This window comes from Erythrolamprus reginae, chromosome 12, assembly GCF_031021105.1.
Source record: "Erythrolamprus reginae isolate rEryReg1 chromosome 12, rEryReg1.hap1, whole genome shotgun sequence".
Classification (NCBI taxonomy): Eukaryota; Metazoa; Chordata; class Lepidosauria; order Squamata; family Dipsadidae; genus Erythrolamprus; species Erythrolamprus reginae.
This window is the reverse complement of record NC_091961.1, coordinates 3409057-3425049: the sequence shown is the minus strand read 5'-3', so window position 1 is coordinate 3425049 and position 15993 is coordinate 3409057. Positions and strand designations below refer to the sequence as shown.

Here is a 15993-nt window from a genome sequence, read left to right as displayed (position 1 = left end):
TGAAAGGCCGGCTCTGTTTCTCCAGCACGCCTGACCTTCTGGAGGAGAGGATGTGGGTTTCTGCTGAAAGCCCTCCATTCAAAGACTGCTGACCCCGAGAGTCCCAATCGCTTGAACCGGCCTCTTTGTCTCTCCCAGTGAGAGGGGCATGGGGGCCGAAGTGGGGTGAGGTGGGGTGGGGGAAACGTGCCCCTCGGAGAGCTGACAAGAGGATGAGCTGACACTGTCATCCCGCAGGAGCCCGGGGGACGCTCAATTCACCCTCCCTGGCCTCCAGTGGGGGGGAACGGCCCCGTTTCCAGCCCCCCCTCAAAGCGAAGAGTGGGCTAGTGCCATTTACGTAGGGCAAAGTGTGAAGAATTTAAACAGCTGGAGGTTCAGAGGCTTCTCGGGTGGGTTTTGAGGGCTCCTTCTTCATTCCACTCAGGCTGGAAGCCAGCCGGGATTAGACCACTTCTTTTTTCAAAAAAAATTGTGCGTAAGGAGGTTGCTTCAGCGTCCTTCCCCAACCCTCGGCCCCTCGACTTTCGTGCCAGCAAATTGGCAGCAGGGCAGTCGGGACATTTTAAAGTAGGGATTTTTTCTGATGGGCAGCAGAGCCCACCACCGCTGGAAAGGAAAGAAGAGGAAAGGAAAGGAAAGAAGAGGAAAGAAGAGGAAAGGAAAGGAAAGAAGAGGAAAGGAAAGGAAAGGAAAGAAGAGGAAAGGAAAGGAAAGAAGAGGAAAGGAAAGGAAAGAAGAGGAAAGGAAAGGAAAGAAGAGGAAAGGAAAGGAAAGAAGAGGAAAGGAAAGGAAAGAAGAGGAAAGGAAAGGAAAGAAGAGGAAAGGAAAGAAGAGGAAAGGAAAGAAGAGGAAAGGAAAGGAAAGAAGAGGAAAGGAAAGGAAAGAAGAGGAAAGGAAAGGAAAGAAGAGGAAAGGAAAGGAAAGAAGAGGAAAGGAAAGGAAAGAAGAGGAAAGGAAAGGAAAGAAGAGGAAAGGAAAGAAGAGGAAAGGAAAGAAGAGGAAAGGAAAGGAAAGAAGAGGAAAGGAAAGGAAAGAAGAGGAAAGGAAAGGAAAGAAGAGGAAAGGAAAGGAAAGAAGAGGAAAGGAAAGGAAAGAAGAGGAAAGGAAAGGAAAGAAGAGGAAAGGAAAGGAAAGAAGAGGAAAGGAAAGGAAAGAAGAGGAAAGGAAAGGAAAGAAGAGGAAAGGAAAGGAAAGAAGAGGAAAGGACAGGAAAGAAGAGGAAAGGAAAGAAGAGGAAAGGAAAGGAAAGAAGAGGAAAGGAAAGGAAAGAAGAGGAAAGGAAAGGAAAGAAGAGGAAAGGAAAGGAAAGAAGAGGAAAGGAAAGGGGAGGAAAGGAAAGGGTGGAGTTGAAGTCCAAATATCTTCAAGTTGCCAAGGTTGGGAAACACTGCATGAAGTATTGAGGGGTGGCTTCATGGGAAAATCGGGGAGAAGTTTCCATGTTTTGTAATGGGGTCAGTGTGAGGTTTGGGGTTCCAGACATACTATCCTAGCACCTTGCTATTTCTCTGCTAAAATCCATGGAGTAGAAACGGCCCTCTCTGCGGAAAGTCTGGAGAAGTTATAAGTGTGCGTGTGTGACTCAGAAAACATTTATCTCACCTACGTCATGCTAATTGGCTTTCATCAGCCGGGACCTTTATCTCTTCCTTGCCTTCCCTGGGAAAGCGGCCAAGACTGACTATAATGCTTGTAAAATGCTGCTTCTGATATAAAAGAGTTTGATTTAAAATAGCATCGAGTGGGATTCCTCCTTGGTTTCCACTCTGCATAGGCCCAGAGCAGAACAGCTTATATTATGGGTTTTAGATTTTTTAAAATTAATTTTGTATATGTCCTTTTATTTAATTTGATTTCTATGGCGCCCAATCCCGAAGGACTGAAGGCCGCTTACAACAACATAATTATTTTAAAATAATTTGATTTCCTACATATATTGTTTGCATTTACAATGTTATAAGCTGCCCTGAGTCGCTTTGAGAAGGGCGGCATAGAAATCAAGTCAAACCAAACCAAACCAAACCAAACCAAACCAATACATACATATATTTGCCCTTTCGCCTGCTGTCAACCAAAAAAACCCCTCCCACCCTTCCTTCCTCTGCGAGGGGAGCCATGCGCCCTTCCTAATTAATTTTGCAGCCTCGCAGCAAAGATAACCGAGGTGAGGCCCGTCGAGAACTTTCAACACTCTAAAAACAATACGTGCCAAGTGTGAAGAATGAAAATTGGCTGAGAAACCCAAAGCCCTTCCCATTTAGTTAATGCTCCATTATTACTGTGAAACAAAAGGAGCCCTGTGATTTGGGTTGTTTCATTTTTTAGAAATCGCCTACAAAAGGAGGCATTCTTCTTCCATGTCTGATCTGGGGTTATAAATTAAGCGCCATTCCTTCGCGCGGCTGGCAGGCTGGCGGTTGGTGCGAATGAGTAAGAAACGCTAATATCCTGGGAAGGAGGTGGAGGAGAAGGAAGAAGAGAAGGAGGAAGAGGAAAAGGAGAGGAGGAGGAAGAGGAGAAGGGGGAGGAGGAAGAGAAGGAGGAGGAGAAGGAAGAAGAGAAGGAGGAAGAGGAAGAGGAGAGGAGGAAGGGGAGAAGGAGAAGGAGGAAGAGAAGGGGCAGGAGGAAGAGGAGGAGGGGAAAGAGGAGGAGAAGGAGGAGGAAGAAGAGAGGGAGGAAGAGGAAAAGTCCTCAGAGAGGGGCGGCATACAAATCTAAATAATAATAATAATAATAATAATAATAATAATAATAATAATAATAATAATAATGGAGAGGAGGAGGAAGGGGAGAAGGAGGAAGAGAAGGGGGAGGAGGAAGAGGAGGAGGGGAAAGAGGAGGAGGAGGAAGAAGAAGAGGGGGAAGAAGAGAAGGAGGAGGAGGGAGAGGAGGCAAGAACGAAGCTTTTTAAAAAGGCCTTCGAGAAAGTCCATTGGAAAATCAAACCAAGCCCGGGTCTCTCTCTTATGTGGCTTTTCTGGGGGGGGGGAGAAAGCAGTGGGGAGGGGGCCGATCTCACCACCCTTCAGGAGCCCCAACGTCAGGGGGGGAAAAAAGAAAAGAAACCCGAGAGAGAGAGAGAGGGAGGGAGGGAGGGGGGGGGAGGGAGGGAGGGAGAGGCACGGGTGTCAGGATCAAAGTGGGGAAATCAAAGCCAGGAAGTATCTCAAAAGTTTTCGGTCGGTCACATGTGGCGCGCGGTTTTCTTGAAAAGTCATTCTGTGGGTCTCCTCCCCTCTTCTACCCCCCTTTTAAAAAGACTCCTGGGAAATGATAGGACCCAGATGAGGAGGAAACAATTACCAAATGTCCTCAATGCACGTTCCTGGAAAGCCGGAAGGATGCAGGAGGCCCTTGCAAGTAGCTCTTCAAAGACCTCCTCTGTTTGTTAGTTAGTTAGTTAGTTAGTTAGTTAGTTAGTTAGTTAGTTAGTTAGTTAGTTAGTTAGTTAGTTAGTTAGTTAGTTGACTTCTAGGCCACCCAATCCCAAAGGATTCAGGGCGGCTTAGAACAATAATATAAATACAAATACAAATAATTACAGAACAATAAGAAGTCAAATATACGCTGTAGTATTTAAAACTATAAAACCCCATATTTAAAAAAAACCCCATTAATTATAAAACCATCATAATCATTGTGTTCAGTTCTGGAGACCTCAGCTACAAAAAGACATTGATAAAATTGAAGGGGTCCAAAGACGGGGCTACAAAAATGGTGGAAAGCAAGTAGAATGCTTGGCTGCATAGCTAGAGGTATAACAAGCAGGAAGAGGGAGATTGTGATCCCCTTATATAGAGCGCTGGTGAGACCCCATTTGGAAAAATACTGTGTCCAGTTCTGGAGACCTCACCTACAAAAAGATATGGTTCAAATTGAACGGGTCCAAAGATGGGGCTACAGGAATGGTGGAAGGTCTTAAGCATAAAATGTATCAGGAAAGACTTCATGAACTCAATCTGTAGAGTCTGGAGGACAGAAGGGAAAGGGGGAGACACGATCAAAACATTGAAATATGTTAAAGGGTTAAATAAGGTTCAGAAGGGAAGTGTTTCTAATAGGAAAGTGAACCCAAGAACAAGGGACACAATCTGAGATGAGTTGGGGGAAAGATCAGAAGCAACGTGAGAAAATATTATTTGACTGAAAGAGTAGTAGAGGCTTGGAACAAACTTCCAGCAGACGTGGTTGGTGAATCCATAGGAAGTGAATTGAAACATGCCTGGGATAAACATAGATCCATTCTAAAATAAAATACAGGAAATGGTATAAGGGCAGACTAGATGGACCAGGAGGTCTTATTCTGCCGTCAATCTTCTATGTTTCCATCACATGCATACATACCATTCATGCAGTTTGGCCTTATCAGTTGTTAGTTCATGGTCCCCCAGGTCTGCAAAGCCAGGTTTTCGTGGCGGAAGGCCAGTAGGGTGGGAGCAGTACGGACAGCAAGTGAAATCTCGCATGAGGACGTACACGGGTGTTGCAGCATAGCAAATTATGTTAGAATAGGATTGTATTAAAAAATCTGGACCTCTACCATAAAAAATACTCTGCTTGACCCTGATTCTATAAAACCAGGACAGGAGGACACTAACCCGCCTAATCTGCATCCCTGGCAATCACAACAGGGAAACCAAAGGGGCTCATATAAAACATCTCACAATGAACATCTCACAAAGTTTTCACCACTCCGGACAGGACGTTATAGGATCAAAGGGGGGAAGTTACATTACCTAAGGCATACAACAGCAGGACAGGGTGATTAAGGAAGATTAGCAAGATAAGGAAGAAGACTTCAGAGAAATTAGGTGTGAAAAAACATCTGCTCTTAGGAAATTGGTTCTTGATATCTATGGGAAAGGAAGAACTCCAAAGATACCTTTGAAGTTGTATTGTTGGATGTATCGTTTGACATGTATATGTAATTATACCCCATTTCCTTATGTTCCTAAATAAAAAGGGGTACATGGCTCTACACCATGTCACTCCACCCAGAGAGAGAATGTGTCCAGGTTCTTCTTTCTAGGATTCGCGTTCATGGGTGACCTCACACGGCTGGGTTGCACTTAGCCCCTTTTGAAGGCATTTTCTTCACTAGGGACTTTGACAGCGTCCACACACATGGGCATGCGCGGAAGCAAAAAATATCGGTGATAAAATCGTCGTAATCTCGCACACGCGTGTGTCGTCACACAAGATTGTTCTTGCTGCAAATGCGCAGAAGCCAAATCTCGCGCCGACGGGCGTGTGCACGCCCACCGTACGCCCGTATACCCGCCATGGCCACAGGGACGCACGGGTATCGCCGAAGAAGAGCGTCCCTCCGCTCCTCCTGAAATCTATTTATCCCGTCTTTTCCCAAACTAACCTGGATTTCTTCTTGCCAGAAGTCCGGGGGGCATCTTCATACTTCCAAGAAGCTTCATGATGAAGGAGAGGCTGAGAATTCTGCGTAGCTGCCTGGGGAGGAAGGGCAGGCGAAAGGTTCGTCAGTGCCAGTGGTGAAATCTATTTATCCTATTCTTCAGAGTATAAGACGTACCTTTGCCACCTCTAAAAGAGGCTGAGAATTTGGATGTGTACTTACAAACTAAAAACCCAATATATAGTGGTACCTCTGCTTAAGAACTTAATTCGTTCTGTGACCTGGTTCTTAAGTAGAAACGTTCTTAAGTAGAAGCCATTTTTCCCATAGGAATCAATGTAAAAGCAAATAATGCGTGCGAACCCACTGGGAAAGAAATAAAAGCTCAGAATTTGGGTGGGAGGAGGAGGAGGAGAGTCGCTGCCGAAGGAAAGAAGGGGAGGGGAATAAGAAAAATCCAAAACTTAAAGGCTTAAAAAAAAATAGAGGCTCGGCTTCCTAAGTAGAAAATGGTTCTTGAGAAGAGGCCCAAAAAAGTCCCTTGAACACCTGGTTCTTATCTAGAAAAGTTCTTAAGTAGAGGTACCACTGTATTAAAATCAGTCAAAGTTACAGTCATACAGTCATAAGTGGGAGAAGATGGGTGGTAGGAATGATGAAAAGACTAATAATAATAATAGTAATGCAGCCTTAGTGAATAGTTAGACAGTGGGGAGGGGATTATTTATTAAGCAGAGTGATGGCATTCAGGGGAAAATGTTCTTGGGTCTATTTGTCTTGGTGTGCAGTGCTCTATAGCAGTGTTTCTCAACCTTAGCAATTTGAAGATATCTGGACTTCAACTCCCAGAATTCCCCAGCCAGCGAATGCCTGTCTCTCTTTCCCTCTCTCTCTCCCTTCCTCCCTCTCTTTCCATCCCTCCCTCCCTCTTCTCCCCGTCTCTCTCCCTCTCTCCCTTCCTTCCACTTTCCCTGCCCTCCCTCTCTCCCTCCCCCTCCCTCTCTCTCTCTTCCTCCCTTTCCCTCTCTCTCTCCTTTCCTCCCTCTCTTTCCATCCCTCCCTCCCTCTTCTCCCCGTCTCTCTCCCTCTCTCCCTTCCTTCCACTTTCCCTGCCCTCCCTCTCTCCCTCCCCCTCCCTCTCTCTCTCTTCCTCCCTTTCCCTCTCTCTCTCCTTTCCTCCCTCTCTTTCCATCCCTCCCTCCCAATTCTCCCCGTCTCTCTCCCTCTCTCCCTTCCTTCCACTTTCCCTGCCCTCCCTCTCTCCCTCCCCCTCCCTCTCTCTCTCTTCCTCCCTTTCCCTCTCTCTCTCCTTTGACTCCCTCTCTTTCCATCCCTCCCTCCCTCTTCTCCCCGTCTCTCTCCCTCTCTCCCTTCCTTCCACTTTCCCTGCCCTCCCTCTCTCCCTCCCCCTCCCTCTCTTCCTCCCTTTCCCTCTCTCTCTCCTTTCCTCCCTCTCTTTCCATCCCTCCCTCCCTCTTCTCCCCGTCTCTCTCCCTCTCTCCCTTCCTTCCACTTTCCCTGCCCTCCCTCTCTCCCTCCCCCTCCCTCTCTCTCTCTTCCTCCCTTTCCCTCTCTCTCTCCTTTCCTCCCTCTCTTTCCATCCCTCCCTCCCTCTTCTCCCCGTCTCTCTCCCTCTCTCCCTTCCTTCCACTTTCCCTGCCCTCTCTCCCTCCCCCTCCCTCTCCCTCTCTTCCTCCCTTTCCCTCTCTCTCTCCTTTCCTCCCTCTCTTTCCATCCCTCCCTCCCTCTTCTCCCCGTCTCTCTCCCTCTCTCCCTTCCTTCCACTTTCCCTGCCCTCCCTCTCTCCCTCCCCCTCCCTCTCTCTCTCTTCCTCCCTTTCCCTCTCTCTCTCCTTTCCTCCCTCTCTTTCCATCCCTCCCTCCCTCTTCTCCCCGTCTCTCTTCCTCTCTCCCTTCCTTCCACTTTCCCTGCCCTCCCTCTCTCCTTCCCCACTCCCAAGCTCTTCCTCCCTTTTCCCCTCTCCCTCTCCTTTCCTCCCTCTTTCCATTCCTCCTTCTCTTCTCCTCCCCCTCCCTGACTCTCTCTTCCTCTGTCTCCCTTCTTCCTCTCTTTTTCACCCTCCCATTCCCTCTCCCCCTCTCCCTCCTCCCTTTCCCACCCCACTCCCTCTCTCCATCTCTCCCTGACCCTCCCTCTCTCTCCCTCTCCCTCTCCTTCTCCCTGTCCCACTCTCTCCCCCCCCCCTCTCTCTTTTGTTGTTACACAGAAGGAAAAAAAAGCAATTTTGTAAAGTGCAAAACCCGAGTTGCCGTTCAATCAAGCCAAGACCCCAGCCGCCCTCGCGCCCGGTCCTTGTTCTTCCTTTATTTAAACTACAGTTGTCGCCTGCCCTTCATAAAAATATACGCCCTCGAGCAATCTGCAAGACGTTGTTGCAAGGTATAAAACAATAAAAAGGATGACAGCATGGACAGGCGTCCAGACATATTAAAACAGTAAGCAGTGACCATAAAATAAAATCCTAATAAACGGAGGATAAAATCAATGCAGAGCTAAGGGAACCAAGTGCATTTTATTCTAAGATAATCGAGTAATAAGGGAATGTGGTCATTTGCTTAGGGCAGTGTTTCCCAACCTTGACCATTTGAAGATATCTGGACTTCAACTCCCTGAATTCCCCAGCCAGCATTCGCTGGCAGGGGAATTCTGGGAGTTGAAGTCCAGATATCTTCAAGTAGCCAAGGTTGGGAAACACCGGTTTAGGGAAAAGGGCAGAAAATGTAATTTTTTAAAGCTTTCGCTTGTCATGTTTGTTTGTTGAGCCTGGGAGGTGATCTTCTGCTTGCAACCTTTCGTTAAGTGGTTGATAAGTGGTCAAAGCAATGGAAACTGCAGTTTAATGTTTCCAAATGTAAAATAATGCACTTGGGGAAAAGGAATCCTCAATCTGAGTATTTTATTGGCAGTTCTGTGTTAGCAAAAACTTCAGAAGGATTGACAGGTTGTGATTTCCGACAGTCTCAAAATGGGTGAACAGTGTGGTCAGGTGGTAGGGAAAGCGAGTAGAATGCTTGGTTGCATAGCTAGAGGTATCACAAGCAGGAAGAGGGAGATGGTGATGCCGCTATATAGAGCACTGGTGAGACCCCATTTGGAATAACACTGTGTCCAGTTCTGGAGACCTCACCTACAAAAAGATATTGACAAAATTGAACGGGTCCAAAGACGGGCTACAAGAATGGTGGAAGGTCTTAAGCGTAAAACTTATCAGGAAAGACTTCATGAACTCAATCTGTAGAGTCTGGAGGACAGAAGGGAAAGGGGGGACATGTTCGAGACATTTTAATATATTAAAGGGTTAAATAAGGCTCGGGAGGGAAGTGTTTTTTATTAGCAAAGTGCTCATAAGAACAAGGGGGCACAATCTGAGGTTAGCTGGGGGGAAGATCAGAAGCCACGTGAGAAAATATTATTTGACTGAAAGAGGAATAGATGCTTGGAACAAACTTCCAGCAGACGTGGTTGCTAAATCCACAGGAACTGAATTTAAACATGCCTGGGATAAACATAGATCCATCCTAAGATAAAATACAGGAAATAGTAAAAGGGCAGACTAGAGGGACCAGGAGGTCTTTTTCTACTGTCAATCTTCTATGTTTCTAGTGACTGTCCAGCAACCATTTTTCACACTTACAATCATTGTAGCAAGCATCCCCCTGATCAAAATTCAGACATTTGGCAACTGAGCCGGGGTGGCGCAGCAGGTAGAGTGCTGTATTGCAGGCCACTGAAGCTGACTGTAGATCTGAAGGTCAGCGGTTCAAATCTCATCACCGGCTCAAGGTTGACTCAGCCTTCCATCCTTCTGAGGTGGGTCAAATGAGGAGCCAGATTGTGGGGGCAATATTCCTGGCTCTGTTAAAAAGGGCTATTGCTAACATGTTGTAAGCCACCCTAAGTCTAAGGAGAAGGGCGGCATAAAAATTGAATAAATAAAAATTGAATAAATAAAAAAATTATTAAATAACTGACTCATCCTTATGATGCTGGAGTGTCCCCTTCTGACCAGCAAAGTCAGATTCCACAGCAATTCAATTAACAAAAAGTCGCAGGTCGGGGGCAAAACGGCATTGTCACCACTGTTCTCGCTTAGTGACGGAAACATCGGGCTCCTGTAAGTGGTCGTAAGTCGAGGACCAGCTGGGCAGAGACTAAAATAATAAGTGCGTGAATTCAAAGAGTTTCAAATCCACTTTGCCCTCTTTTCGGTGGTCTTTCATTTCAATTTGGAAAGAAAAGAAGCAGTTTGGCCACCCCGGCGGCGATAAAGAAGGCTGTTTTTATTCTTTCATAATTATAAGTAGCCCTACTTGTTCTTATTTCTCCAGAGAACGTGTAGAAACAAGATGCAGGGTTTTTTACAACTCCTTAATGTTTATTTTTCTCAGCTAAAACCTTTAATTCTGGTTCCACCCCACACCGCACCCATTCCTGCCTCACCATCCCGTCTCAAAGTCCAGCTGGCCAGGCTAGTTCTCAATTCCAGAAGGTTCAAGGCAGGAATCCCATCATCCACTGCTCTGCCTCGAAGTACTACAGTTCCCAATCGCTTTTACGACTTCGGAGCTGGCTTGGCTGGGCATTTTTTTCATTCTGTTTTTCAGTACTTTCCCAAGAATCGCTGCCTCGTCCAATTCACCATCTCCTTGTTTAAGGGGCTTTCCCTTGTTGAGATTGTTGCGCCAATATTTTTACACACACACACATCATCCTCACACACTTAGGTACATACACCAGCAATAGCAGGGTCACAATCTAAATCGTGTGGAGAAGAAGCTGTTTGGGCTCCAGGAAATCAGAAGTTGTGGGAGCGTCATCGATGGAAGCTTTCAAGAAGAGAGGATGGCGAACCTTTTTCCCCATGGATGGGAAAGTGTGATTGCCTACATCCATAATTCAATGCCTGTAGAGCAGTGGTTTTCAACCTTAATACAGTTCCTCATGTTGTGGTGACCCCCAACCATAAGTCTAGCGCCAATTCTCCCAGCAGAGCTTTAAGCTGATTGGCAGGAAGGTCAGAGGGACGCCCCCACTGTAAACACCTGATTGGTCCAATTGTAACCAGAACAGAAGGTTTAGTTCCTAACTCCAGGGGAAATTTGTCTTTTCTAAAGGTCTTAGGAAACCCCTGTGAAATGGTCATTTGACCCCCCCAAAGGGGTCCCGACCCCCAGGTTGAGAACCACTGCTGTGGAGGATGAAAATGGCCTCCCGCCTCCCCCTGGAGGGCAGAAATGCCCATTTTCCAACTTCTGGTGGGCCCTGTAGGACCGTTTATCGCACTCCCCAGGCTCTAGAGCAGTGATGGCGAAAGCTATTTCCTTCAGGTGCCCTCTCTCATAATGCAATGCCCGGGGAGGGCGAAAATAGCTTCCCCTGCCCCCTGAAGGTCCTGAGGCTAGAAATGGCCTGTTTCCGAACTTCTGGTGGGTCCAGTAGGCTCGTGTTTTGCCTCCCCACGTTCCAAAGGCTTATATTTTATTATATGTATGTATCTATGTATCTATGTATCTATCTATGTATGTATGTATCACATATTTTTGCATATCCAACAGAATATATATATACAAATTCAGCAAAAAAACATGTGACACATACAGATAGAATTGTCGGCTATCAATAAAATAAACTGCCTTGGAAATGGCCCTGGGTTGGGACGAGAGGCAAATAAGGAGCTGTGATGTTCCTTCAAATACACCAGGGGGATTCGACACAAAAATATGCAACCCTTCCCTGGTGCAGAGCTGAAGGGATTGGATACTGTAGCCGAGGGGTTAATTCTCTGCCTTACAAGGCAAAGGTTGCAGGTTCAAATCCCAGTGGGTATGGCTAGCTGATGAGGCCAAAATAAGGCCGAAATAGATCTATCCTAGTCTCCCTTAATTTTCAAATTCAGCAAAAAAACATGTGACATATATATATATATATAAAGAAATGGGTACAGCTGAAGTGTCTAGCATGGTTCCTGACTCACTCCTGCCTACCCCAATTATACGTCTTGAATGACACAAACTAGGACAACGGGGCGATCAAATAAAATGCACTCGGCTGCCAGAGAAACCCCGTAGTTTCTTCCTTGACATGGAATTTTGCATTCTCTCATCACCCTGGAAAACACATACACACCCCAGTGTTTCGCGCGCTGCTCGAAGGAGTGGCAACCTCTCTGTTTGAAGGAATCGTGCCCAGAGCAGTTGGCGCAAACCTTGGCAGGGCCACGCGGGTAGATTGCGTGGCACGCTAAGCGGAGGAATCCACAGAACCTCCGGGAATGTATGGCATCCGAATAAATACATTAGAAACAAAAGCAGGGGGAAAAACCTCCGTCAAACGAAACAAAGGACAAACCAGGAGAGCAGGTGCCCAAGATCGCGGCCCCAAGAAGAGGAACATTGTGGAGCCCAGAAGCAGCCAAAATTGTGCCCAACCCAGGCAGAGCCACGTGGCCCACACTTAATGCAGCCATCGAGACCGCCTGGATTTCTATCATCGCCAAAGTAATTATTGCTTCATTTGTTAAATTGGGGAGAGAGAAAAAAGAAGAAGGGTTGCGCATTCCTCCTCTGCAGCTGTTAACACCACCGCTCGGGAACTGTGGTCCTGAATTACAAACAGAATTAGAGCATTGGACTGAGCTTCCTCGTTTCTCTTTAGAATTTTTTCTTGTTTTAAAAAATAACAAGTTTACGATAAGATGAAATGCGAATAGAAATGAGGAATGTTAAAGAATAGAGAGAGAGAGGGGTGGGCGGAAATGAAGAGAAAGAAGAAGGGGGTGAACTCCAAATAGTTTGGTTCCTCCTGGTTCGGACCAGATCGGCCAATTGTTAGTGACCCGCTGGTGACGTGACAATGGCGTCATGGATCCGGTTCTGTCTGTGCCGGTCTATGCCCGCCGCCATCTCCTTTCTCCTGAATTTTCAACCAATTTTCCTGTGTTTGGACGGCTTCTCCGCAGCGAGGGGCGGCTCGTCTTACCTCCTACTGGTGCGCCCTCCATGGCCTTTATGGGCGCACGCGTGCCCGGCGTGCATCCAAACACCTGTTGGTGTGAGATTTGCCTTCTGGCATGCGCAGCAAGCGAAATTTCGTGCAAGCCGCACCTGCTGAGATTTCGGTGATTTTCGCTGATATTTTTGCATCTGTGCAGAAGCAAAAAAGTCAATGAAAATCGCCAAAATCTTGCTTTCACGTGCATCTTTGCACAAAACTCAGCAAGGGGAGCCTTAGCAAAATCGCAGCATTGCAAAAACATCGGAAGTCCGGAGGCGGTGGCGGCCTGGGCTCATAAGATGAAAATAGTTCGGAAGAAGAGGCAAAAAAATCTTAAACCCCGGGTTCGTATCTTGAAAAGTTTGTATGACGAGGGGTTCGTAAGACGAGGTATCACTGTATACGAAATTTTGTATTGAAAAAGCACTTTGAGACAACTGTGATCCATCCGGATGGCTGAGAATTCCCCCAAACACGGAGCGAAGCTATCAGTCCCGGCAGCCTTCACCATTGGCCCCCGTCAACAGCGCCTGTGAATCAAGTCAAGAGCTAAAACTGCCCTTTGGCTCTTTCCAAGCGGTCACTTTATTGCTTCTCTCTCCCCTCGGCGGCCTTTGTATTTAATAATATGGCGAATCGCTGGTATGATGATTATTATGAAAATGCCCGTTGCGTGTTTGGAAATAAGAGAGTGCTTTCTCTTTGAACTCCTTCTCTGCCACACACAGGTATAAGCCCTTCGGTTACCTAAAGCTGATATTAAGAGGCAGAGCTTTGTGGCACAGTGGTTATTCCGTTTGTTTATTCAATTTGTATTTGGAGTTCTGATTTTTTTTTGCCGATGTGTAGGACAGAGCATTTGCTGGTTGAGATTTGGAGTTGCCATGGGTTAGACCACTCAGAAACAGAGTCCAGGTCTTTTTGGAGAGTAGTTGTGTTATCGGTGGTGTTGAAGAGTTTTACATCGTTGGCGAAGAGGACACAGTTGCTTGTGATGAGATCGCAAAGGCATTGATGTAGAGAATGAAGAGCATAGGTCCCAATACGCTACCTTGGGGAATACTGCTTTTAACAGGGACGAGGGTGGCCATGGTGCGTCCTATTTTGACCACTTGTTGTCTGTTTGACAGGAATGCTGTAATCCAGCTGTGGAGGGAGCCTGAGATGCCATAGGATTTGAGTTTTAGGAGTAGTTGTCGTGGACAACTGAATCCAAGGCTTTGCAGAAGTCGATATAAATTGCATCTATAGATTTTCCTTGATCTAGATGAGTTGTCCATATGTTTTTGCAGTGGAGGAGCTGCAGGTGATGAGGAGGAGAAGCAGTAGTGGGCAGCAACCGGTGAGTTCAGGTGCTCTGTCACGGTAGGAAATTCCATGATGCATGCGCAGCTGCACGCCCTTTACGCAACCCTGCATGAGTTTTGCGCAAAGATGCAAGGAAGAGCAAGATTTTGGTGATTTTCATCGATTTTTTGCTTCTGCGCAAGCAAGGATGCTTCCCGTTTTTCTCACCCTGTAGACATCCAAACTACACTGCGTTGTGTCTCCGTGTCACATAATGCATGTGGATGTATCTATAATTTAGATTTATTTATTCTGCCGTGGTTATTATGCCCTGTATATTGGAGGTGGTGACCCTTCGAGAGCTGTGTGCAATGAAATTTCATTTTAATGTATGCTGATTAGCGTACGTTCAAAGGGACAATAAAGTAATTCTAAGTCATTGGACAGGGCGGCTGCTTTGAGACGGCCAGGAATGCCCCGAATGCTGACCTTAAATTTGCAAACGGAGCATCGCTGGCCAGCAGCCCAGAACAACAGGTAAATTCAACCATTGCGGTGGATGCTTTGCTACCAGGTCGGGCGCACCATAGCTCCGGTAGCAAAAATGGAGCTGTGTGCACAGCTCGACATCCCGGGGTGTGCACATGCGTCTGAGCAAGAGTTTGCTCCTGCGCATGCGCGAAAGCAAAATCTCACTCGGATGCACCCCGTGCGCCCGTCGACCACCCAGAGCTGCGTGCGGAACGCACCGGTAGCAGCAGTAGGCAGGAACTGCCACCTGACATGCATATACAGTAGTCCCTCGCTATACCGCGCTTCACCTACTGCGGCTTCACTTCATCGCGGGTTTCTGAGGACGTCGATCGGCAGATTTAAACAGCCCGCCAAACTTGATCGGCAGGTTTTTCAAAAAAAAAATATCTAAAATTGTAAATACTGTATTTAAATACTGTATCTAAAATAAATACTGTGTGGGAAGGGTTTATAAACACTTAAAACAATGAAAACTTACCAAACAATTACAATATAAACACTTAAATAATTACTATCAGTCGATAAATTCCCCATCGCGGATTTCACCTATCGCGGCCAGGTCTGGAACGTAACACCAGCGATAGGTGAGGGACTACTGTATACACCAAGGTGGGCATGCATCTAGGATTATCTCCTACTACATTGGAGGAGGAGCTGGAAGGCTACCTCGCTGCCAAAGGAGGAGCAAGACTAGAGACATCATCCAGGCACAGGGCCCCATGCAACCTTGGGGAACCCACTCCTGACCATGTGAGGTCCCAGGCAGAAGCCTTCTTGGAAGTGGGGTGGGAAGGGGATCTGTCAGGGAGCAGGCGAGGGCAAGTATGCAAAATTTCTGGGGGTTCAGAGGGCTGGGGAGCATTCCTAAGGCTGGAGATAAGGGGTCCTATGGAGAAGGGGTCTCCAGCCTTGACATCTTTATGACTTGTGGACTGCAACTCCCAGAATACGCTCTCTCTCCCCCCTATCACTTCCTCCCTCTCTCCCTGTCCCTCCCTCTCTCTTCCCTCCCCCTCCCTTTCTCTCTCTCCCTCTCTACCTGTTCCCCTCTCCCCCTCTCTCTTCCTTCCTCCCTCTCTCCCCATCACTTCTTCCCTGTCCTCCCTCTCTCTTACCCTCCCCTCCCTATCTCTCTCTCCCGTCCCTCCGTCTCTTTCTCCCTCTCCCTCCCTCTCTCTTACCCTCCCCTTCTCTATCTCTCTTTCCCTCCCCCTCCCTCCCCCTCCCTCCCTCTTTCTCTCTCCCATCCTCCCTCTCCCTGTCCCTCCCTCCCTTTTTCCCTGTCCCTCCCTCTCTCTTCCCTCCCTATCTCTCTCTCCTACTCTCCCTATCTCTCCCTTCCTCCCCGTCCCTCCCTCCTTTTCTCTCCGTCCCCCCTCTTCCCCTCCTCCTCCCAGTCTCTCTCCCTCCGTTTCTCTTTTTCTCACCTTTCCACTCCCTCTCCCCACTTTCTCCCTCCCTCCCTCTCTCCCTCCCTTCTCTCTCTCTGTTATTACACACAAAAAGAAAAGCAAGAAACTCTGAGAGTTGAATTTCATAAGTCATAAAGTTGTTGAAGTTGGAGATTCCCGCTATGGAGGAGAGTCTCCGGACTTGGTGGGAACAGGAGGGAGGGCAATGGATTCCCCCTCGGGCTGGCAACACGGATACCAACCGCAATGGTCCATGGATGAAACCCGAAGTTCAAGAAAAGAATCCCACTTTGGGAGATCGGGACACGAACCCACTCCCCTTGCCATAAACAACCGCCAGCTAAGCAAGGGATGGGGAGGGAGGGAGAGGAGAGC

General features: G+C 47.3%; 1 protein-coding gene across 1 annotated transcript in view; it reads right to left on the bottom strand.

Annotated features, from left to right (window-relative positions):
* FAM178B (family with sequence similarity 178 member B) overlaps window positions 1-15993 on the bottom strand; it is a 216159-nt gene that overhangs the window by 79810 nt on the left and 120356 nt on the right. Inside the window, 2 exon segments of the mRNA XM_070765954.1 lie at window positions 5375-5404; window positions 5406-5466. Of these exon segments, the coding sequence (XP_070622055.1) occupies window positions 5375-5404; window positions 5406-5466 (91 nt within the window).